Here is a 24,456-nt window from a genome sequence, read left to right on the forward strand (position 1 = left end):
GGCTGCTGCGCTAAAGGCGTTCCAATCCGGCTGGGAAATAAGGTTATTTATGTGTATGTCATATATATATATATATATATATATATATATATATATATATATATATATATATATATATATATATATATATATATATATATATATATATATATATATATATATACATGTATGCATTCAGAAAATTACGATTGCAAGTGGTCTGAGGGGCGTATACCTAGTAGCTCGTGCCGGCGCACATCTGGGGAAAAATGGTAGGAGCTCATTGAGAATCACAATGTCGTAAAATACTGTGGCATTCCCACTTGACCTAGCGTCTTGCCAGAACTAAGGACGTAGTTTCTGGACATGATTTTTCCTGGTTAATCAAACTTGCAGTCCTGCCACATACATCAAATTTGTATTTCCACAATCTTTCTCAAGGGCGCTCCCAATGTATTATCTTGTGCCTCAATCTTGTTCAACTCCTAGCATATTAACTGCCTATCTTCCAAGCCCACTCTTGGAATATACTTTCCTTCCACTCCTGCTGCGAAGTGGTCATAACATAGGAGGCTTGAGGTCGCACCTATCCAGACTGCTGGCTTTACAAGTATGGTCGTAGCCGCCTGGTATTCGACATCTTGCGAATTAACCAAGAGTGGCATCCTAAAGAGACTTTTCCTTTAACTTAGCGAACACAGTTTGTTAGTTATCACTATATTGGGGTTTCTGCTGTGGCCTTGGTGGTGCTGCCGCAGTACCTTCTTTAATAACATGAGTGGTTAACGATCACTGTTACTGTGTCTATTTAACGACTATTGATTGTTGCTATTTTGTCGTTCGGTCCCAGTTCGGCACAGAAGGAGCGCACACACGGAGCTGCTAGGATGTTTCCATTTTGTTGCGTGCACTGTGCCCCAGCAGAATTTTCAATTTTTGCGGAACGTTCACAGCTGGTGGAAACGAAAACATTCTCTACTAGCGGGACAACAATGGCCGTACTGTCACATGCGCTGTATACCGCACTGGCAGCGCATTGCTCATAGTGAAAGTTTGCGTGCAACGGCTTCGGCACGGGTATCTGACTCCTTTTCTGTTGACACGTTTATACGTTGTCGCTGATCCAGGGCTGCAGACGAGGTTAAAACTCCAGTACCCGTGCGTCACTTTTGCATCGCGTTCGTGGGATGACAGCTGCATGATTTCAAAGGCGTAGGCTTTATTTTCTGGTTAAATCATTCTTCCAGCGCCTTAAGTGGACCCTATTGCACATTCCTTCTGGTGAGTAGATATGTTCTTACACCGTGTATGAATATTTAAGGCACTCCTGTAACCCATTTAGCGGTAAAACGCGGAGTCGGGTTAGCTGAATGGAAAAAAACTCACACACTTGGGCGCACGCATGCGCTATCACACGCAGTGCTGCCGTGCATCATCTGTTCGTAATAAGAGCCAACATTACAACCGCGTTCGGCGTTAACGATTGGTATATCAATAGCTATAGGAAGCAGCATCTACACTTGGCCTGGTGTGTGTGTCGTGTTGTCAAACGGCACATTTCTGTTAGCAGCGCGACGCAGGACAATAAAAAGAAAAGGAAGCGCGGCGGACAGAGCCGGTGTACTTATTTTCTTGGAGCACGCTTTGTCTTGTTCCCTTTTCTTTGTCTTTTGTCACGCTGTTGAAGAGATTTGCTTTTTCAGCCATAGGAACTATAGAACTTAGAGCAGCGTAGGTTGTGACGCACGATTCCCTATTACTACTGCTATCGACCAAGCACTTAAATTTTGTTGCGATTTTACCATAATGCCGCACCTCTTGGGGGAATGATTGAAAGTGCCGGCATTTCAGAAGATTGTGTTTAAATCTAATGTTTTATTGATCGAGGTGATTTGCTTAAGCGAAATACAGCGAGGTCAACATAGGGCGGAGTTCTGTTGCCTACTACGTAGGCTACGCGACGTCGGGCAGAAAGGTAGAAACAAGTGTGATGAGTCCAGAACGCAGAAGGCGCCATTGCATGAACAAATGTGCACGCAAAGTCCAACAATGCCATTACTGACTATCTCGCACAACCTCCACTTTCTTTAACAATGCGAACATGGGTATGCCCATGATGTGCCGAATGTTCTGCAAACATCCAGCGTGCTGACCATGACTTGAATTTTACATTGCCTCCATCGCACAGTTTTGATGCCGAGTGCCTCCACGTAATATTAGTCGTATATGTTAACATATTACCTTTAATATTGGCAGCTAAATCTTGAAGCGATATGTCAGTCACACAATTCACGTACTTTTCGTGCGAAAACAGCAACATATGGATGATGCAGGCAAGGAAATAGTAGGGACACTGCGACAGCACATGCTCGCACTTCCTGCAAGAGCGCAGGGCTGTGATATTCCAGCGTGGTCTTTCTTTTCATAGCATGAGGGAAATTGCGGGAGAAATGAAGTCCATCAGCACTATTCTTGTGCTTAATAAAAATCTTATAAAAAGAAGTCATGGGTGATATTCTAAGGCTCCAAAATACATTTCGCTTTGCTCCAAATGACGCTTTCCTGTTTCTAGATTGGCAGCTTTGCTGGGAACGACGAATTGGACAAGACCTTTTTATATGTGATCAGAATTGCATTCATTTTACTCGTGTCATGTTTTGCGACGACTTCGTCAGCGATTCAGCCGCTTATGCAGCTCCGTGTCCCACCTTGCCAAATCCTCAACCTTCAATGACACGTCATCACAGGATTGAGATGTTCCTTACGAACGGCTGTTTTACATTCATGGCATCAGTGGACATGTCTGCTTCAGAAACATGCTGATAGCAGAAGCTGCCCATGAGGGGGTTTTCGTTTTCTGACGCCGTTGGCAAAAAAAGAAAAAGAAAAAACACTGCCTCTCTACCACGACCGGAAAAGTGGAGAATGACTGGTTTTTCGATCAGAGAGAAAGAGAGAGAAAGAGAGAATTCATAGGGGAAATGCAAAGAGCTCTGTAGCAAGAATGAGCCCTGTAGGCCACCGTAGTTTAGTCAGAGGATTCAAGTAAACAATGGCAAACTGGCAAATGGCAAATGGAAATCTGTTGGTCCTGAAAACAAAGCGGAGAACAAAGCCTTCTGGGAGTGCCGCATCGCTGTTTACATCCGTGTTTCCTGCACTGTTTGCTTGCTAGCAAGCCCAAACTAAACAATATGTCGCCCGAGTTAACACCCCATAATTGGAGAAAGAGATACTTTTATTCACTCATAAATCTGAGTGTACGTATGGGTGGAGTCTCCAAATAACTGGAAAAATTGTCGTTAGCGGCTGTATTGCTCTGGCAATAGTGCATTTTGCATTATTGTCAGAATTAGACAAAAAAAAATGGAAAACCGTTTTCAGACAATGTGAAGCTGCAGTCCCATGAACATTATCTTGTGCAATGGCATTCGTTGTCTGCCTAATAAAATATGTAATCGCAAACAATGCATACTCTGCTGGTACCACTTTACAGTGCAAAGGTCATAATTTCAAAAGTTTCAGGCGTTTCAAGCCCTCAATGCTCCCCCCCCCCCCATTATCGGCAAACACCTACTTCAAACACGTCAACACTGCCAGTGAACGATAAAACCTTAAGAACGATTCTACTCACGAGCTTCGTAATCCTTCAGCATAATAATATTGAACACGTCTGCTGTGCGTACAAGGCCCAATAATTGGTCGTGGTTGCGATACTTTCCAGTTACTTGAAATTGCTCTTTTTAGTGAATAAGTAGCATGTTTTCATTGGTAAAAAGTAACATGAGCACACAGCAACAAACTTGGAGCTATCGTGTCTTGGTACTTCGACCGTAATATTTTTTTTTCGCATCTTTTGCGCTCGCAACATAGTCCGCTCAACTTGGCAATTCTTTGCAGCCTAGACAGTTTTCTCAGGCAGACAGCCATCCAAGAAATGTAGAGGGGGGAGAGAAACCTGATAAAGATGTTCTTTAGAGCACCTTCTACACACGAATCCTGACGCAACTCTATACTGATGAGGCAGCAATAAAGCACAAGTACTATGAACATAATAACATTCACAATTCAAGAATAAATTTGCAGCAGGAGCTCGGGCGACGATCTGGCGCGACGTTTCTTGTGTTTGTTTTTTTCCCTAGAAGTTTCAACTGTATGAACACAATGGATAATTGTCTTTTTCGCGGAGAAGCGTGCGATGGGGTCGGCTTTCGCGGTCAATGCAAAGCATTGGGACACAAAATATAATTTCTTTTACAGCGCAACTCCAAGGCGCCCGTTCCGTTCTTGCAGCGTGGGTCGGCGTCGGGACCCCTCGTAACCGAGCTAAGGAGCATAAAGAAGGGTGAAAGAGGATCTAAGACGGCGATGGCGATTAGAGTTGGAGGGGGACAGAGGAGGAGGGTGGTTCAATGGAACCATGAGGAGGAAAGCGGTAGAGAAGGGTATGGCGAAAACTTGAGAAAAAAATAGTAGTGCCGCACGAGACGTGCTCTACTGCGACGGTCGCTACGAGATGGCGCCAGAGTAGCGCGCGTCGTCTATTCACTGATGACGCCATCAATGCCATATATAGAAACAAAGCGCTGCATGAGCCGAGGTCATCTGCGGCGGCTGCTCTGAAACGCGCACACGCGTCTCTTACGCGCTGCCTCTCGCGATCTCCCGAATAGCGAGGACCTGTTTCCAACGTGCGGCACGAGATAGGTTGTTCTCGCAAGCCAATATATCACGAAATAGAAATACTTGCAGAGTTGTGCTCAAATTTGGCATTAGTGATTATCGTAATCGCCAGTGAATTTTTGTTATGCAAAATAAACTTGCGTATACTGTTTCCCGCAGAGTTGAGCAGTAGCGCGAGATGTTCTAGACAGTTCATGTCGGGAAAAGCGAAGGGTGCTTATTCAGAATCGGACGGAGACATGAAGGCATTGTAAACAAAACGGTCGAGAAAATTCGGAGGAACAGCAGGTATTGTTTGTAAAAACAAAAGCAACCAAATATAAAGAACAGACACTGAGCATTGGGTGTGCAAAATGCTTCTGTTGAGCGAAACTTCTCGTTGCTTACTACTCCAGCGCAAGCTGCCGCTATATTGTCGCATGACTTCAAAGAGGACTGGCGATGTTTAATGAGGGCAGCTGGCTCCTGACAAACAACGGCAATGGGACCGGGCTATCGAGTGAGGGGGGGGGGGAGCCGTTGCATGCGCACTTCTTCCTTCTTGACCTCCCAGCACTGTGCCGACTACTGGAGGTCGCATTTAGCCCACTCCTTGATAAGAGAATCGGCTCGATGGTTATGAATCCGCGTTAGAAAAAGAGAAGCAAAAGAACAATGGTAAGGCACATGCTCCCGCAAAGAACACATTGACAGCTACAGGGAACACACAAATACAGCAGTGGTGAAGCGTGACGTGCACAGCCTCAAGAAAAAGAGAGGTAACCGAGTTGACTGCAGATATGAGCGGAAATATAAAAATTAATGAACGAAGAAAACATAATCACGAACGCGCAACATAGCGTTACATGCGTACGACGCGAACGATCTCAGCGCCAAGTTGTTGTCTACGCCGTGTTTCAGCCGCACTGTCAGGGACGTCTTCGTAGTTCACATCAATAATGCGGCGCAGCACCTTGTATGAGCCAAAATACCAGCTGACCAACTTTTCATTAGGCCACGGTGGAGAACAGGAGCCCGCACTCGCACTACGTCGCCGTAGTTGAAGCATACTTGCCTGTGACGGATGTTATAGCGCCGTGCATCTGCGTGCTGCTGCTGACCGATGCGCAGCCTCACAAGGTGGCGAGCTTCCTCAGTACGATGTGCAAGTTATTCGGCGTCAGTAGTTACACGCTCGTTGTCTTGACACGGCATCATAGCATCCAGCATCGTCTGAATTTCGCGACCGCAAAGTAGACGAAAGGGTGTAAAGCGCTTTGTTCCTTGTACGGCGGTATTGTACACGAAGGTCGCGTAAGGCAAGCTATGATCCCATGTAGCGTGCTCGACGTCGATGTACGTAAAGATCATGTACGTGATGGTCTTGTTTTATCGCTCCGTAAGTACGCTGGAGTGCGAATGGTAAGCAGTCGTCTTTCGATGCCTGATGTTGCTCAAGTGAAAAATGGCGTGCATGAGCTGTGCTGTGAACGCCGTCCTTTTGTCTGTGATTGCAATAGACGGGACACTATGAGGCAGCGCAATGCGGCATTCGAAGAACTGCGCTACTTCAGAAGACGTGGCTCGTGGGAGCTCCTCTGTCTCGGCATAGCTCGTTAGTCAGTCGTGACAGTCACACACTTGCCGTTGGTTGAGAGAGAAAAAGCCCCAAGAATGTCCAAGCCACCTAAGTCGACTGGCTAATGAGGTGCTTCGATGGGTTGTAATAAGCCGGCGGGCTTCATATGCTTATGAGTGCTGCCTTCCGACGACGACTGAACAAGCTCCTCACCCCAGCGTCGGCACGCGTCGTCCGCGTTGCGGATGGCGGTACTGTGCCAGTCATCGGCATGTGTACGGCACGTGTCAGCATCGCCGGCCGCCACACTCCTGTGCTCTTCGCCGTAATTGCTCATTGCCCCCACGACCTTATTCTCGCTCTCGATTTTCTATACGCCCATTCTGCTCTTATTGACTGCTCTTCCAGTAACCTTCGCCTTGAGTTGCCGATGCTCGCAGAACCTTCTGACGCACCCGATTGCCGCTTACGCTCCACCAGCTTTCTTCGCCTGCCGCCAAAGTGCATAGCCTACATGGAAATGTTGTCTTTCCCACCAGTTCCGCATGGCGAGTACCTCGCCACTCCTCTGCCATACATCCCAATACAGTATGACGTCACCGTGCCTCACAGTATACTTACTATTACTGCGAACCACACTCGCATGCATGTCTGCAACTTTGGATTGGCAAAGCAAATTCTACCGCAAGGTATTTGCCTTGCCACCATTGATTGTCTCGGTGACCAATACGTGGCAGCGTTATCGACCGACGGTTCTCGCGAGCTTAGCAGGCCCCTCGCGCCATCCTCAGGCGTCGATCGCAACACAAAGAAAATAGTTGCGACGGACCTGTCCTCTACGCAGGCTGAATACCTTTGCGAAGTATTACCGTCCTACCGTCATATTTTCGACTTCAGCGATCGCCCTTTAGGCCAGACGCTCGCGGTCAAGCATCGCATTCTTAATGGCGATGATGCGCCTATTCAGCGACGACCGTATCGAGTTTCTGTGTCGGAACGCCGAGTAATTCAAGATGAAGTGAACAAAATGCTCGATAACAACATCATAGAGCCTTCATCGAGTCCCTGGGCGTCACCTGTGGTGTTGGTTAAGAAGGACGGCACGTGGCGCTTCTGTGTAGACTACCGTCACCTGAACAACATTACTAAGAAGGACGTCTACCCGCTCCCACGTATAGACGACGCCCTTGGCTGCCTGCACGATTCCAGCTATTTCTCGTCTATTGATCTTCGTTCCCGATATTGGCAGATTGCTGATGACGATATGGACAGAGAAAAAACCGCGTTCATCACACCTGATGGCCTATACCAATTTAAATTAGTGCCGTTTGGATGATGCAACGCCCCTGCCACCTTTGAGCGTATGATGGACTCCTTGCTCCAAGGTTTCAAATGGTCCACATGCCTGTGCTACCTCGCCAACGTTCGACACTCACGTTGAGCGCCTCACAACTATACTTGATGCATTTCGAAAGGCGAAGCTGCAACTTAACTCGTCCAAATGTCGTTTTGGCCACCGACAAATTACTCTTCTGGGCCATCTCGTTGACGCTTCCGGAGTACAGCCTGATCCCGACAAAACTCGCGCTCTCCGAGGTTTTCTGGTTCGGAAGACAGCCGCGGACGTTCGAAGTTTTGTAGGGCTGTGCTCGTACTTTCGTCATTTTGTTCCAGGTATTGCGACAATTGCTAGGCCCCTAACTAATCTTTTGATGAAAGGCGTACAATCCTCGTGGGGTACTGCAAAAGCCGCCGCCTTCTCATGTCTCGTCACTCTTCTAACCTCACCACACATTCTCGCCCACATCGACCCTGATGCCCCTACAGAATTACGTACAGATGCCAGCGTTCATGGCGTAGGTGCCGTCTTAGCACAGCGTCAGCGTGGCAAGGATCGCGTTATTGCTTATGCGAGCCGCCTCCTAGCACCATCAGAGCGCAACTATTCCATAACGGAACGCGAATGCCTTGCTGTTGTCTGCGCGGTTGCGAAGTTCCGTCCTTACCTTTACGGTCGCCCTTTTTACGCAGCCACTGACCATCATGCTCTCTGCTGACTCTCATCGCTAAAAGATCCTACAGGCCGGCTTGGTCGATGGGCTTTGAGGCTACAGGAAGTTTCGTATTCCGTGGTGTACAAGTCTGGCCACCTGCACCAAGACGCCGACAGTTTGTCGCCTTACCCTGTTGACGACTCTGACTCCTCCAATATTGCCAGTGCTTCTTGCGTATTCTTCTTGCGTATAAATTCGCCGACGAGCAACGACGTGACGCCTACATCAGAGCACTCATCGACCGTTTTGTACACTCTGCGGCCGATGCTGCTCTACGCCTCTTCGTCCTCCGCGACGGTATACTCTGTACCGTCGTAACCTTCATCCGGACGGCTCTGAGTTCCTGCTTGTAGTACCTAAACACCTCCGCTCCACCGTTCTAGAAGAGCTTCACGACGCACCAACGGCAGGAGACCTCGGCGTATCTCGAACCTATGACCGTGTAAGTCGCCGTTTTTTCTGGCCGGGCCTTATCCGTTCCATACAACGTTACGTCACCGCTTGCGAACTTTGCCAACGACGCAAGAAGCCTTCCCAGCTCCCCGCGGGTTACCTGCAGCCGCTCGACATCCCTGCCGAGTCCTTCCATCGTGTCGGCTTGGACCTTCTCGGCCCATTTCCAGAATCGACGTCAGGAAACAAGTGGGTTGCAGTCGCGGCGGACTACGCGACCCGGTACGCCGTAACCCGTGCTCTTCCGACCAGTTGTGCAACTGATTTTTCGGACTTCCTCCTACATGATATCATTTTGATGCATGGTGCTCCGCGTCAATTGCTTACAGACCGCGGCCGCGCTTTTTTGGCTAAAGTCATTGACCATCTCATGCGTGCCTGCTCAATACAAGACGAATTTACCACCTCCTACCAGCCCCAAACGAAAGGCCTCACTGAGCGTTTGAACCGCACCCTTACAGACATGCTATCCGAATAAGTTTCAGACAACCACCGTGACTGGGACCTGGCTGTAACTTACGTTAACTTTGCATACAGCTCTTCCCGTCTCGAAACTGCTGGCTTTTCCCCGTGTTTCCTCTTGTATGGCTGCGAACCGACGCTACCACTGGACGCTGTGCTTCCGTCCGGCACAGTTTCAACTAGCAATTATGCCCGTGATGCAATCGCCCATGCTGACCATGCTCGCCAACTTGCGCGTGCTCGTCTACAAGTGTCTCAAGACAAGCAGAAACAACGCTACGACCTCCGTCACCATGATGTCCAATTTGTGCCCGGCGCCCTCGTGTTGGTTTGGCCACCATCTCGTAAAGTCGGCCTTTGTGAAAAACTGCTTTCCTATTACACAGGCCCATATCGCGTGATACGCAAAGTGACCGATGTCACCCATGAAATCGTTCTTGCCACGCCCACTACGTCGTCCGTTGTGATAACCAGTGACGCTGTCCACGTTGCCCGACTCAAGCCCTACAACTCTCCATGCACCTTGGATATTTAACAGCACCGTGTCGGTGCTTCTGCCGCCGGGGGTAATATTACGATATCGTTGAGCGATGCTCAAGAGACGAGCCGCCGCGAGAACGACGAAGAATTTGGTCGGTGCCCTTGGCACGAGCGAGTGTCAGCCTGGCTGCCTTGCTACAGTGTAAAAAGCGTGTAAATAGCATCTTTCGTCTGTGTCTTTCCACACGTAACAATATCAAGTGTACGTACGTCCCCCTTCTGCCCCACCCGCTTCTGCGCACGTCACCTTCCTATTTGTTATTCCGATTTATGTCCCCCCTCGTCCCTTTTTTGTCTGTTTTTATTATGTTTTTTGAAACACCATCACCAACACATTTCGAAGTGCCAGACGTAAGTATACCTTTTTAGGCGTCTCAGCCACACATGGTATCGCCATTTCTGTATGCCGTCGTAACGACACCTACGTTGAGCTACTGGGGCTGACGGCCCTTGAAAGACCATGTCGCTGCCTTCCAGTTACATTGCACTTGTCGCCATTGCACTTACACTACACTCCTTGTCAAGATTATAACTACTTCAAAAGTCAGCATTGCTACTATGCTGCTGAAGTCACTCTTTTAACTCACGTTTTTTTTTTTTGTGTTACTCGTGCACTGACCGGCTCTTCTAATGCCACAAGAGACATGCCGCCAACGACAGCCCTGAATGCTCCCTAACATCTCGCTTCTCCAACGCTCTCCCATGCCCCCTTCTTTTCTTTTTTTCTTGTTCTTCCTTTTTTTTCCTCTTGTTGTCCCCCCCTCTGTTTTCTTTCTCTGCTTGTCTTTCTTTTCTTTTCTCCCCGCCTTCCCACTCTCCCGCTCTTGTCCCCTCGTCTTGGGAACGACGCTCACAGACGTCAGGCGACAGCGCTCATCACCTCTAAAGTCTCTCCCTTTATAACCAACCGCCACCGACAACTGCACGTGACGTCACTGCGCTAACCCTTTAAAGCTAACATGCCGAGGAAGACGAGGCCGCCTTTGACGAAGCTAGGTCCTCCTATCGGAACGTTGGCCAGCCTTTCTGAGGCACCTTATCCCTGTTTACAAACTTTGTACCACACATGATGGACATTGACACAGGCACTCATCGTGAGATGGGTTTAACCTCCTTAGCTGACAGACCCATTGTTCCCGCTGTTGCGCCTGATGTGTCGCTTGTTTTTGTAGCTGTAAAGGCAAATGCCCTCCCATTCGAAGAAGCCAAAGTTACTCGCTCGCGAACAGTGCTCGCTCCTCTCATACATCGTAATGCCTTTCATGCTAAGTAGAGTTTTTATCCTGTATATCACCTTAGTCGCGCGTTTTGCGCGCCCCTTCCACCATATTTGGCGTCGAGCCATGAGGCTTACCGCCCTGCGGGCCCGGCTTGACTTCCTCGAGGGGGGCTCAGCTTTTTCCTTCTAAATTTTTTTTTTGACGACTGCTACTGAGTCATCCTGTCGAGGCGAAATGTTTAGCTAGGACAAAGTCGGTACGCGTAAGCAAAAAAAGGCTATCGCATTTAAAACAATGTGGAATTCAGGTGTACGTGTACCGATGCAGAAGCGATTTTGCCCTAAAAAGAAAGAACAGGTGTCTGAATGAAGCGTGTGAGGTGATCGCGTGTGATTTGTGGCGCAGAATAAGAGTGTGCATTTCCCTTCGCCAGCACGTTGATTCCGACAATCTCTGTGTACACGGTTCTCAATGACGAGCAACGTTTTCAGTACACGCATTTTTTAAAGGAAGTGATTGCTTTGCGTCATAGAGAAGACAGGAACCACTGAAAAACCTACGAGCATAGCTCATGAATTTTTACGCATGCGAAAGAATTTACCTTCTTCTGAGAGATTTTGCAGTGGGAAGTAGAAAAAAAGGCTTCGCGTAATACCTCCACAGCATAACATACCTACCTATGAAAAATCTGCGTGCGTCGCATTTGATCTAACAGTGCCCATGGGCCTCAACAGCTCATGAGGGTTTGTATGGCTGGGCATCATTGTGATCGAAACGCATGGAAAGCATGGATGTACTCCTGAGAAATGTTATGGGCCTTTCCATTGGTGCCGGCGTGCAAGTGTACCTTGTGAAATTTTCAAGGTTCTGACAACACAAGTAATTCTAATGTAATAATGGGAATATAAGATTTGTTGACTTAAAGGTGGCTATATGTCACAAACAATCAATTAAGAAAAAAAAACGAATATTTTTTTCTATATTTAGCATGCTCTCGCGCGAACAGGAGGTTGTCAGGTAACGTATTTCGCTGTTCTGCTGCATTTTTGAGTACAAGCAAACCTGCAAACAATGTAAGCGAGGATCGAGTTTGGGATGTCATAAATAGATAGTATCGTTATCACATCTAATGTTCGCTGCCGCAGCAGCAGCACAAAATTCCCATTGCTCAGTAGAACGCCTCCACCCCACTGTGCCGTTCTATAAAATGGTCTTGAAACACTTCCTTAAGGCCGCTATTATTGCTCTAGGCCATTTCTTAGCATTTCATAAAAATAACAGCAAAAGGAAGCATTATAGTCAACGCATGCCATTTCATATTACCAGTCGCAAAAGTTCAAAACACAAGCAAAATAAGAGGAACCTTCAACTCCAATTTTCGTGGCTCTGGATGTCACATGTCACTCCTATTACGTTTTCGAGTGGCACCGAGCACTTGCAAGGTATCGACATTACGTAAAGGCAGTTGGCGCACCATGGTGGTCGAGCGTGCTCAGCCTGTTAGTGGTGTCCCCATGGCATCTGAGATTGGGTACCGCGCGGTCAGATGACAGAGGCCATAACATCACAGGTGTTTTGTGGCGAACTTCTGCGCTTGCAATAGCTCCTGGGAGGCGGCCGTTGGCACGACTTGCGCTAGGCGTGTTGCTGCGTTGTTCCCATTGTTACAGCACCTAGCCCGTGGCTGTGCGATGATCAGACAATGCCAAATATGGCCGTAAAACGCAATGTGGCATGGTGTTCTTCACCTACTGGCAATATTATGCGAACGAAAATGGCACATTTTCAACCAATTATTAGTGTGCCACGCATTGGTGTCACGCCCGTCACACGGACTTCACGAAATCGTCGCATCCTGATGCTTGCATTGGTGCCGCCCAAGAAGCTTTCTCGGAAGCATTGTAGGGCACCCCTAATGCACTGAACCATTGAAATATATAACGCGGCTGGCGCATAAGAAAGCTGGGGGATCATATTATAGTATTACTCTTAGCGAGTGAGCACCTGCGTATTTGTAAGCGGTACCTAATTTCGTGAGAACTTGCACTTCTTTCAGAACTGATGGCTGCCTTTCGACGTGCTTCTATTTTGGGCGTGGTCACTTGTCTGTTCGGCAGCATGAACGGCTTCCGAAGTCTTCAAGATATGTCGAAAATGTCGCAAACTGCTTCCCCGTGGACAGAGTCGCTTTTTCTAAGCCAGTAAGCATTCTTTTATTGATACTGAATGAAAGCGATAACCGCGAAATGCACCTTAGTGTTTTTTCGATATCTTAAGCATCGAAAACTTGAGACAAGTGAAAGCACACAACAGCCGGTGATTCTATCAGAAATGTTTCATTGAGTGATTATATCTTTACCTGTTCTTGACTTGCTTGTGCTTTTGTACGAAGGACTGTTTTAGGGGTGCACTTAAATTGCGAAATTGTTTCCAGAAGTTCAACGTTACATCACATCGAGCGTTCCTCCTAATATTTTCAACAGAAAGAAAACGTCATTCTTTGATTTAAAATAAACGTTACATACTTAAAGGGAAGCTGAAGAGTCTGGCGAATTCAATAAGACGCGCATATACGAATGCGGAAACCTTATAAACCATGCACGTAAAAGTTTGGGCGGAATTCTTCACTTAGGAACGACGTAATGGCAGGTTAAAATTGCGCTGTCGCTCCACCCCACGTCGAGCGCCGCGCGCTGCTGCTGACGCTGACGATGCGAGCGGAGACCGGAAACCTCGGCGTAGTGACGTCAGCGCTGGTGTTCCTCTCCTTCGCAGTCTCCGCGACCGTGCCTGACCACGTTTGTCTCTGCGTGCGTGCCGTCATAATCTGCTTCGCTCGAGCCTGCATTCCTTTATTTGTGTGTTTGTAGAGTGGCAGTTGACGTGCGCAGCATCAACTGAAGTGGTGGGCCAATCATGCCGGCGTTCTGTGCAGCCTACGGTTGCACGAACACCAGCTGCCGCGACGATGTTCCACTACTCCCCGCAAGACAAGAAGCTTGCTGCTAAGTGGGAGGCTGCTGTCAATCAAAAGAACTTCAAGCGCTCAAGAACAACACTGCTGTACTCTAACCACTTTCGCGACGACGATTACTACCAGAGTTTATCAATAAGGCGTGAATGAGTGAGAGTACGACTTTCTGCTAGTAGGCATTCTAAACGCAGCGCGAAAAGGTCGGGGCAACGAACGCACAAAGGCGGAATGGATGCGGGCGGACGGGTGGTAACTGGTCTTGGAAGACCTTATGAATACACGAACTCATCCAAACCTGGATTTTGATTTATTGCTAGCTCCTTCGTGTTATCAAGCTGAACGGAAGGTAAACGTTCATCTCCCACCCTTGACGCAGGTTTGGTCGCAAACCGCCGTTAATTTTGTATTCGCACGTGTATTGTGAAACAGCCAACATGCAGCTACCGTAATGCAGTACAAGTGTAAAGTTTTCATGTGTTTGAAAGCTGGCGCACGCCAGGACGCTGCGCTCCCCCTCGCGCACAGAGAGAAAGCGGCTGTCTTACGTAGCCGACGGAATTCGCCGCCTTTACGGCTCCGGTTACGATTAGCGTGCGGATGGCGCGCTGATGAAGGCCACTACACGTGCTACAAGAGCCGGAAAACTTTTCCCGCATATAAACGGTCTGTGTAGATTGCCAACAGCTTTGGGGCAGCACACAAATGCCGACGATCGCATCCCTCCTTACGTTCCACGAGGAGGCATGCAGGAACATAACAGTACAGTTGTTTGCCCGGAAACAAACTCACTGGATCGCTGAATACAGCTTTGCAAAAAACATACTCACCAAAGAACATTTCTAACCTGAGGAGATGCTAACACTTCGCTTTCATTCGCGTCGAAAGTACTGCTTGCTACCAGCATCTTTTGCTTCTTGGAGAGGCCGGCTACGTATGCATGTAGGGAGCAACGCCGAACACCTGAAAGAAACACAAGCCCTCGAAATTTACCATTACCGTCTCACCAAACCACAGCGCCAAGCCACCTTGCACCGAGCTTCATGTGTGGCAGCAGCGGCCGGTCCGGACGAACACCACTGTTGAGGTCACGAGGCGCCCGACCAATCACAGGCGGAAACGAGACGCGCGAGCTGCCCGAGTCTGCTGCTGCACTTTTCGCCGAAATAAAATCTGTTTGCGCTTTCTTTCGCTCAATTTCGATGCGCTATTCGGATTCGGAGGGTTAAAAACCATTACGTTCAGCTCTGCACTCATTTTTTATGGAAAACTCTTCAGCTTCCCTTTAAGGTAGCAAATAAAAAAGGAGCTTACGATATTGAATTGTTTCGTAACTTGTAAACAGTTGAGAGAGAAAACTTGAAGATGGCCGCTGTACGATGTCCTATTTCAAACCGCAATATTAGAACTTTTATGAGATGCGCATGGTAAGAATAAAAGACTGGTAATCTTTTACTTGTATCTACGTCGAGGTTGAAACAATGCACCAACCTCTCCTTCTGGAACTAAAAGACATTGCATGTAGTCGCGTTGTTACAGATGTATATTTCGGGGGTCGCCGGCTTGCGGAAGTTTTTATGGACGGAGAAGGCTTCATCCACTACTGCAACATGCTTGGCGATAGGTGAGACCCTTTAATGTGAAGCTTTCGTTGTAGTGTCGGAAGGTTTTGATTAACTGGTTAATTTTGGACTATTACTGTGCAGGTTCGTTTCATGCTTTCCTGCGCGATTATTGCGGAGGTTATATTGTTTAAAAAGAAAGCTTGCCTTGTGGCAGTCGGCATGTTTAGATACTGTTGTCAGTGGTGGTGTTGCCTGGACTGCGGAAAGAAGGATGCGGAGTTGAGAATCGGGAGAGGGGATTCGCCAAGAAAGTAATAATAAATAATATTTGGGGTTTTACGTGCCAAAACCACTTTCTGATTATGAGGCACGCCGTAGTGGAGGACTCCGGAAATTTTGACCACCTGGGGTTCTTTAACGTGCGCCTAAATCTAAGTACACGGGTGTTTTCGCCCCCATCGAAATGCGGCCGCCGTGGCCGGGATTCGATCCCGCGACCTCGTGCTCAGCAGCCCAACACCATAGCCACTGAGCAACCACGGCGGGTCGCCAAGAAAGTAAATGGCGGGAAAGGTTAGAACTTGCCTTAACAAAAGAAACAACTAAATCTCATTTATTGAGTAGGCATTCCGTACCCGTAGACGGGCTACAAAGAAAAAATTTCTGCTATGTTTCGACAGAAACTTTAGAAAATAGCACTGATCTAGCTAATGTGAACAAAATCGCTCAACTTTGCTCTGCCTGTTTCCCTCCAAGGTAACAAAACATGACATATAAATAACTTTCGCCCGTAGGGGGAAGTCGCGATGGTGAGAGAAAAATGTTAGGATATTTTATGAAGTAAGGCTCTCACAGTTGTGGACAGTATAAAGTGCAGCAAAACATTCGATCACCAACTAAAGATATGTGATAAACAATGGTTCACAGATGAAACACAGATAAACAATGGTTCATTCGATGACCGTGAATACACGCGCTCACTGAGCTGGCGTGTTGATACGCCCCGACGAGGAAGTGTACACGTGCTTCTGCCAAGCCAAACGCTCCGCGGGGCCGCACCCTGCACTGTTTCATAAGTTGCGTGCCTTGGAAAAATTATACGTCATATAACAACCAGGACTGTGTGCGCGGAGGGATAGGGTCATTCGAGGGCAAAATCTGCAGAGGTTTGACAGCAGCAACGCCTAAAATCCTGTCCAGGTCAACGTGATGACAAATGAAATAATACACGCAGGAAGGACAGCACTTAATAGACACATAACGCACGTTAGGTAACATAGAGAATGAATGCATCTCGGTGGGAATAGTGTCTCGACGAAGAGGGTAAATGTACCTTCGTAGCTTGGGACCCACAGGCAGCTCTAGTCCACGGTTCAAGCACCCCTTCTGAATACAGCTGTGAGCACTGAGGCAAATAGTGCAGCAACCTTGTCGGCTTCCCCTCGCGTTCTTTTTAACTGTAAAACAACGCAGCAAAAGAAGGCCGGGCAGAGGAAAGAACACACAGCACAAAGGAATCACTAGCACATGAAGAGTTTATTGCGACGAGGGCAGCATAAAAAGCAAAAATAACCAAGCCTGTGACAGCAGGGGCTCGTTCAAGGCGTTTGCATAAAACCGACAAAAACCGGTCGAGTCCGCTTGTGGGGATGTAATCTGCCTATCGCGCACGTGCAACCAATGGCCTTGTAGCCCTGAGCAAGCGTCGAGCACGGTTGAACCAACGGGACTGCACGGAATAAATTGACACAGCCCAGTCCATCCGAAGGGCACATGTAATGCCGACAGGTCGGTTTGGTGACTCGCACCGAGCATCAATTAATCATACGCGTTGTCATATTTCTGGCCTTGACGAATGTTGTCGTAGCAATTCTGTTGGGTAATCCGTCCTGACGGCGCTAAATAAATGTGAACACGAATGAACTTTAATAAAGCAAATAAAAGAACTTCGTTACCAACATCAAATTATGCAACTTTCTGCTCACTGATCCAATGTCAAGCTGCGTGACCTCTTTTTGTAGACAAGGTCTACTTAGCTGACTTCACACAGGGTTGGTGTATCTTATAATCACTTCCACACAAGAAATTGTGCAGGTCCCACGCACTGTGGGAATCGTTGTATGCGAAGATTTTCGTGCTGGATGCTTTGATTGACGACAACTAGTGGTGATGTTGCCGGCTAACGCTTAATTTCTTCATTGTTTAGGCTAACCGAGAGTGGCGGGTTCATGTTAAACGTTACCTTGCGTGCACCACTGCTGTTTGTCTGCTTAGTGCAGAGAACACACAGGGAGAGGTGCTTTTTCTTAAATTATGGGGTGTAACGTGCCAAAACCACTTTCTGATTATGAGGCACGCCGTAGTGGAGGACTTCGGAAATTCCTACCACCTGGGGTTCTCTAATGTGCACCTAAATCTAAGTACACCGGTGTTTTCGCATTTCGCCCCCATCGGAATGCTGCCGCCGCGGCCGGGATTCGATCCCGCGACCTCGTGCTCAGCAGCCCAGCACCGTAGCCATAGAGCAACCACGGCAGGTAGGCCGTATCTCAGGAAGCCCATATATATTGCATGGTAGAGCCGCACCATCGGTTCCACAGATGCACCCTAAGACATTCCGGCGACAAATTTGAATACATGGGCTATTTCAGTCAACTTCATTTTCATATATTGGAACGAACAGTACAAGGAGTTCAGATACAGCTATTTATTGTGGGCTAACTTGTGCCCGGTGAGTAAATAAACAGGTGACTGGCTGCGTTGCAAACAGGAGATCCGAAACGCCTTCTTTTGTTTTTACTCTCGAGCCAGCTCTTCCCCTCTTCCTCTTCTTGCATCGCTCGACAACTGTCACATACGATGCGAGTGCGCGCGGCGAATTCACGTGCCATTACGTCTTCGTCTCTGTTTTCTAGCTATTGCGCCGTTGTCCTCTTAGAGAGCGCACGAACCTGCACGCATTGTTTAAATATGGTTTCTGTCTTGTATCGTTAAACTTTCCAAGAACGCATCGTCCCGATGTGTAAAGCGATGAAATTGTTGACAAGCTGTTGTCCGTACTAAAGTGCTACATGGTACTGAATAGATGTGTCTGGTAGAATACTCACGGCCTGCCATAATATGGCTTCATGCTGACCACATGCACAGTTTCTGTGCGACGTCGGCATCGTGATGGGCTCACTTGTCCCTCCGGCGTAACTTCGTAGTTTAAGAGACTGATGCGACGAAGTACTTGGTAAGGGCCGAAATGGCGGCAGAAATGCTTTTAGAACAGGCCGCGCGTCTGCACGGGAGTTCACACCCATACTCAGTCGCCTGGTGCATACTCGACTTCTCTTCACCGCAAGTTGTATCGGTCCGCGTCGATGAGCGGCCTTTGTTGAATGCGGTGTCGCGTCCGCTAACGTGTTCTTCTACCTTCTGTGTAAAGTCGTTAATGTCAGGGTTCTGCTCTGCACTGTCGCTGACAGGCAGCATTGCATCCAAGGGTGTGGCAACCGTTTGGCCAAAAACAAGCTGGAATGGCGCTACTTGATTGGTCTCTTCCAATGAGGCATTGTAAGCGAATGTTGCATAGGGTAGTATCTTGTCCCATGTACTGTACACTAAGGCTACATAAATTGACAAAAAATCCGTCAGCGTCCTGTTCAATCGGTCGGTTAGCCCATTTGTTTGAGGGTGATGGGCGGTTGTTTTCCTGTGGCTGGCATGCGTCAGTTTTATAATGGATTGCGTGAAATCGGCTGTGAACGCAGTTCCTTGCAACGAGATAATAATCTCAGGGGCACTGTGCCGTAATGCTATCTTGGTGACAAAGAATTCAGCCACTTCAACGGCCGTTGCACTGATTAGAGAGGATGTCTCGGCATATCGGGTTACGTAATCCATCGCTACTACAATCCAAGTTTTCCCTGAGGGCGGCGGCCACATTTTAATGGGGGCGAAATGCGAAAATACCCGTGTACTTAGATTTACGTGCACGTTAAGGAACCCCAGGTGGTAGAAATTTCTGGAGTCCTCCACTACGGCGTGTCTCATAATGAGAAAGTGATTTTGTCACGTAAAAACCCATAATTTAATTATTTTAGTTCCCTGAGGATGATGAGGATGATTCTTGTTTGAATGGGGCTTCTGGTGGCTATGTTGGTTGAAGGAGGCCTGCGGGTTTTAATGGAGGCGTTTTGGGTCTTTGGCAATTCCGACATGTTCTTACATAATGCCGTACCGAACTCAATAGCTTTGGCCAGTAGTACTTGGCATGAATTCGGACCAATGTTCTCACTCCGAGGTGTCCAACTGATGGGTCATCGTGACAGGCTTCCAACGATGACAATCCCCGTCTGAAAAATCGCGGAACATGGCCGGTGTGCCCTTGCAGATGCATGATGAGTAAGAACAACTCGGCGTCAGACTGTTGGTGTTTGGCCATCTCAGATGTAGGAAACGGCTCCAAGAAACGGAAAGTCATGTCCACCTTCCACAGGAGCGGATTCGACCGGCGCACTTGACAAGCAATCAGCGTCACTGTGCTTTCGACAAGGCTTGTACCTGACCGTTATGTCGTTTTCCTGCAGCCCCAGACTCAATCGAGCAAGTCGCCCAGCAGCATACTTCAGGTTTGCAAGCCAGCACAATGAGTGATGGTCGCTGATTGCTCGGGACGGTCAACCGTATAAGTGTGGTCGGAAGCTTCCTATGGTCCATATAATTGCGAGGCATTCTTTTTCTGTTGCTGAACAGTTAATTTCAGCTCTCAAAAAAGTGCGACTAGCGCGTGTAATCACTTTTTCCTCCCCGCTCTCCCACTGAACGAGGACGGCACCAAGTTCTAAATTGCTGGCGTTCGTGTGGATGTCTGTTTCCGCTTCGTCATCCAAGTGCGAAAGAACCGGGTAGTTTTGAAGTCACCGCAATAGTTCATTAAATGCATCTTCTTATTCACTTAGACAACAAAAGGTACATCTTTAGCCAATCGCGTTAACGACTCGGCAATCTTCAAAAATTTTTTGACGAGACATCTGTAGTAGGCACAAAGTATAATCACCTAAGGGCGTTTTTGTCGGTTGGTGTAAGAAACTGTTATACTGCTGCGGTGTTCTCAATGTAAAGACGGATGCCTTCATAACTAATCACATGGCCAAGGAAAAGGAGGTCATGGAAGCGGAAGTGACATTTTTTGGCCTTATTATCAGCCCTGCTGAACTAATAGCTTTGAGCACAGTTCCTAGTCTTTCCACATGGTGATCAGAGGTGGTAGAAATATCACTACATCATCAAGATAAACAAGGCAGGACTGCCACTTTAACCTGGAAAGCACAGTGTCCATCATCCGCTGAAAGGTGGCAGGTGCGGAAGAGAGGCCGAACGGAAGTACCTCGAACTTATATAGCCCGTCTGGTGTGAAAAATGCTGTCTTCTCACGATCACTTTCCTCCACTTCTATTTGCCAATATCCGCTTTTTGAGGTCAAGAGGAAAATAATTTCACATCCTGTAGTCTATCAAGGGTGTTATCGATCCTCGTAAGTGGATAGACATCCCGCTTTTTGACAACGTTCAACTTCTTCAAACTTCAACGTTAAACGTCAAAAAGGATCAGACAAGATCTGATCCTATTTCTTTACCGGCACCACAGGCGAAACCCACGGGCTGGTCAACGGTTGAATTACGTCCTCTCTAATCATTTCTTTGACTTGGTAGCTGATGACCTCTCTCTCCTTTGGCGACACTCTGTAGGGATGGTGGCAAATAGGTTTCACAGCTTCATCGACAATGATACGGTGTTTGGCGACGGATATTCTCTGGACTTTTGATGTCGTTGAGAAGTACGAGGCGAATTCTCGCACACGGTTTCCTATTTGCTGCTTCTGGTTCCGTGATAGTGCTGCCTCGATGTTGATGGATGCGATTATAGACTCTACGTTATAGGAATTGAGCATCCTAAGAGCTCGAATACGTGATCTGTACGTAATTGTTAAGGCGGGCAATGACAGTTCCCTTGGCAACATGCTGGACTTCACTTGCAAAATTAGTCAGACATTCAAACATCGGCCATGCAGCCGAACAAGACCCCTTGCCATACAGATGCCTTTTCCGAGTAAGAGCTCAGCGTTACTGTCTGCTACTACTTAATAGTCGCATAATACAGTGCTTCTTACGGCGACAGCTATGCTGGATATTGGGGGGGGGGAGGTATCGTGACGTCGTCGTCTATAATCCGAAGCGCATGACATTGTTCTTCACACTGCAATGTCGCAATGGCGTGCTTCGTTGAGAACGACACCCAAGGTTCCTGCTAGTTCATTACTCCACCCTTTGCCTGCAAGAAGTTCATTCCATTAATTAAACATCTTGAGCATTATGACAGAACAATGAAACTAGCGACGTATGTGAAGCCGCGTATTCCAATTCTAGAAGTCCACCTGCCTAGTGGGTCGATAAGATGTCTTCGGGCGGTTCGAATTTGCGGTCCTCTCCAAGGAGTCACTCTTCTGGCAAGTTTTTATAACTGAATGGTCTGCACCTGTGTCTACTAAATCAGTAATTTCGCAGCCGTCTATAAACACACATAAATCGGAAGCAACGTCATTCTTTCTGTAACTGCACTCGCGTCCGTCGTTATATTTCAGAATCACGACTGGAGACATTGTTATTGAGTCGACAGCGGCCTTACCATCACAGGTCGGTGGTATTAGTTATTCCGACGCGGACTTGGCGAGCATCGCCTTGGAGAAATTGAGGCTGGGCACGGCCGGGCTCGGTGACAAATAACTCAGAGGCACTGTTGAGCGAGGTAGTTGTTGCTGTGAAGTGTAAGAGCTTCAGCACGTTGACAAATACTCCCGGATTTCAAAGGTGTTTCACCGTTTCTTGGGCAAGTAGCGTTTACGGAAGACAGCCGAAGTCTCGCTGTGCGGTATTCGCACATCTTGTAGGTATAACCAGCTTCTCCGCAGTGGCAGCACAGTGGGATTCTATCAGAGGTGCGCCATATGTCAGTCTTCCGGAATTTCGTCTCAGGCGGAGACGGTATGAACCGAGGTTCGGATACATGGGTAGTTGTCGTGACGAAAGTACGTCCAGGGGATCCTCTGAGTACCACAGCGTCTGATGCCATCGGCCATACCGGTGACGATGCTTGTGGCTTAGCTTGCGGGTGCTGTTCGCGGACCACTCGTCTCATTTCTTCGCGAACCACTTCTATCAATGAAGAGACTGCTTCAGTAGGGCCATTGTTCAGCTGTTGCCTCTAGAGCTCTTCTCGAACCACAGACCTAATAAGTTCTTCTGAGACCTCAACGCTGTTCCCGAACATTGCCGATGTTGCGTCAACAGGTGTCTCGTTCATATCGCGGTTGTAGAGCCTCGCTTGCCGTTGTAGTGTCCTTTTCATAGTTGTCACCTCGGAGCGGAATTCGGCGACGGTGCATGGAGGGCTCCGAATTAAACCAGCAAATAGTTCCTGGTTCACACCGTGCATCAGATGTCGAAGCTTCTTGTCCTCGCTCATGCTCGAATAGGCCCGGCGGAATAAGCGGGACATATCTTCGACATACATTGCCATGCTTTCCTTGTTTTCAAGTTGAAGTTTTAAAGTTCATTTACTATAAATAACGTATGCAGTTGCAAAGTACACACTTTTGTGACCCAATATATTTGTCAAAGTGTCCCTAACGATTGTTATTTAGAACAAACACTTCTATGACCGCTGCTTTTTATATTCCAAGATCACATAAAACCGAAATAGCTGAAATAACTAAAACAAGAAACAGTAGTAGGGAAAATTTCACAAATGAGATACATTCTTCCAACAATTTTCTTGTCTTACATAATCGAAAACGTCGGCAGAGCAAAAAAAAAGTGCGGATGTGTGCAAGCATGCGCAGCGTTACGAACTCTCAATAAGTGTCTTAATTGTTCAAGAAATGTATGCAGTGTTCTTAGAGCTGTTAGGTTACTATCAAACCTATTCCAGGCTGAGCTGCCTATAACTGAAGTGTAGAGGGACCGTAATTAGTATTTACCTTAGGCAATAAAAAACGACTGCGAGATGCGTTCCCAACGACGGTCACATGTGATGCGACTGCGTGCTGCGAATTCACGCGCCATTATGTGTTCGTCTTTGTTTTTTCACCAATACGCCGTTATCCTCTTGGAGGGCGCACGAACCTGCGTTCGTTCTTTAAATGTGGTTTCTGCCTTGTTTCAATATGAAATATGTGGCGTCCATGACGAATCACGGTCGATGATGACGCCAAGAAAAAGGTGCTTTGTTTCGTAATCAATTACTTGTCCATCTACGCGAGTAACATAATGGAGCCGCAGTTTTGAGTGTAAATTCAACTAAGCGGCACTTTTCTGAGGAGAGTTCCAGGCCTTTCGTATGCAGGCAAGAAAAAGTTTGTGAAAGCCTTCTGTAGTTCGCATGTACGGACGTGTCACGCCGGACGCCCAAATACAGATATATGTATTTATTGATACCTGCACCCTCCTTGATCCAGTGCCATGCAACCGTGCTACATTGAAGAGCGTGGGCCTTAATACTTCGCCTTGCAGCACACATTTGCTGGTTAGATGGTGGGAGGTCATCTCATCATCTGTAAGCACGAAGAAGGATCTATCTAGCAAATAGCTGTGCATCCAGCGCACTGCTAGGCGACCAATGCCCATGTCAATCAAAGCACCGAGGATTGCTTGGTGTGCTACATTATCATATGCGCCTTTGACATCAAGAAACATTGCTACCGCTAATCGTTTCATGTTCTTCTGGTGTTGAATAGATGTTACGAAATTAATTGTGACGTCTTTTATGTAGCCAGGATCGAGAGTCTCCAGATAAACAGAGATGGAACAGAGATGGGCCGCCTATTGAGTCAGTTGAAATTGTCCGTAGCCGCCTCGGAAACAAGGAGAATTGTATACTCTGGAGTTCTTGGCGTAGGAGTCACAGTCGACTTACTTGATGCGCTGCA

The 24,456-nt window shown here is 47.6% G+C and overlaps 1 protein-coding gene across 1 annotated transcript in view; it reads left to right on the forward strand.

Moving 5' to 3' along the window:
- The first annotated feature begins 997 nt into the window (after nt 1-997).
- The window catches only part of LOC142587495 (phospholipase A2 hemilipin-like), a 39,651-nt gene continuing 16,192 nt past the window's right edge, over nt 998-24,456 (forward strand). Inside the window, exons 1-3 of the mRNA XM_075698550.1 lie at nt 998-1,260; nt 13,006-13,150; nt 15,446-15,544. Of these exons, the coding sequence (XP_075554665.1) occupies nt 13,011-13,150; nt 15,446-15,544 (239 nt within the window). The 5' untranslated portion in view covers nt 998-1,260; nt 13,006-13,010. The remainder of the gene's footprint in view (nt 1,261-13,005; nt 13,151-15,445; nt 15,545-24,456) is intronic.

This window comes from Dermacentor variabilis, chromosome 7, assembly GCF_050947875.1.
Source record: "Dermacentor variabilis isolate Ectoservices chromosome 7, ASM5094787v1, whole genome shotgun sequence".
Classification (NCBI taxonomy): domain Eukaryota; kingdom Metazoa; phylum Arthropoda; class Arachnida; order Ixodida; family Ixodidae; genus Dermacentor; species Dermacentor variabilis.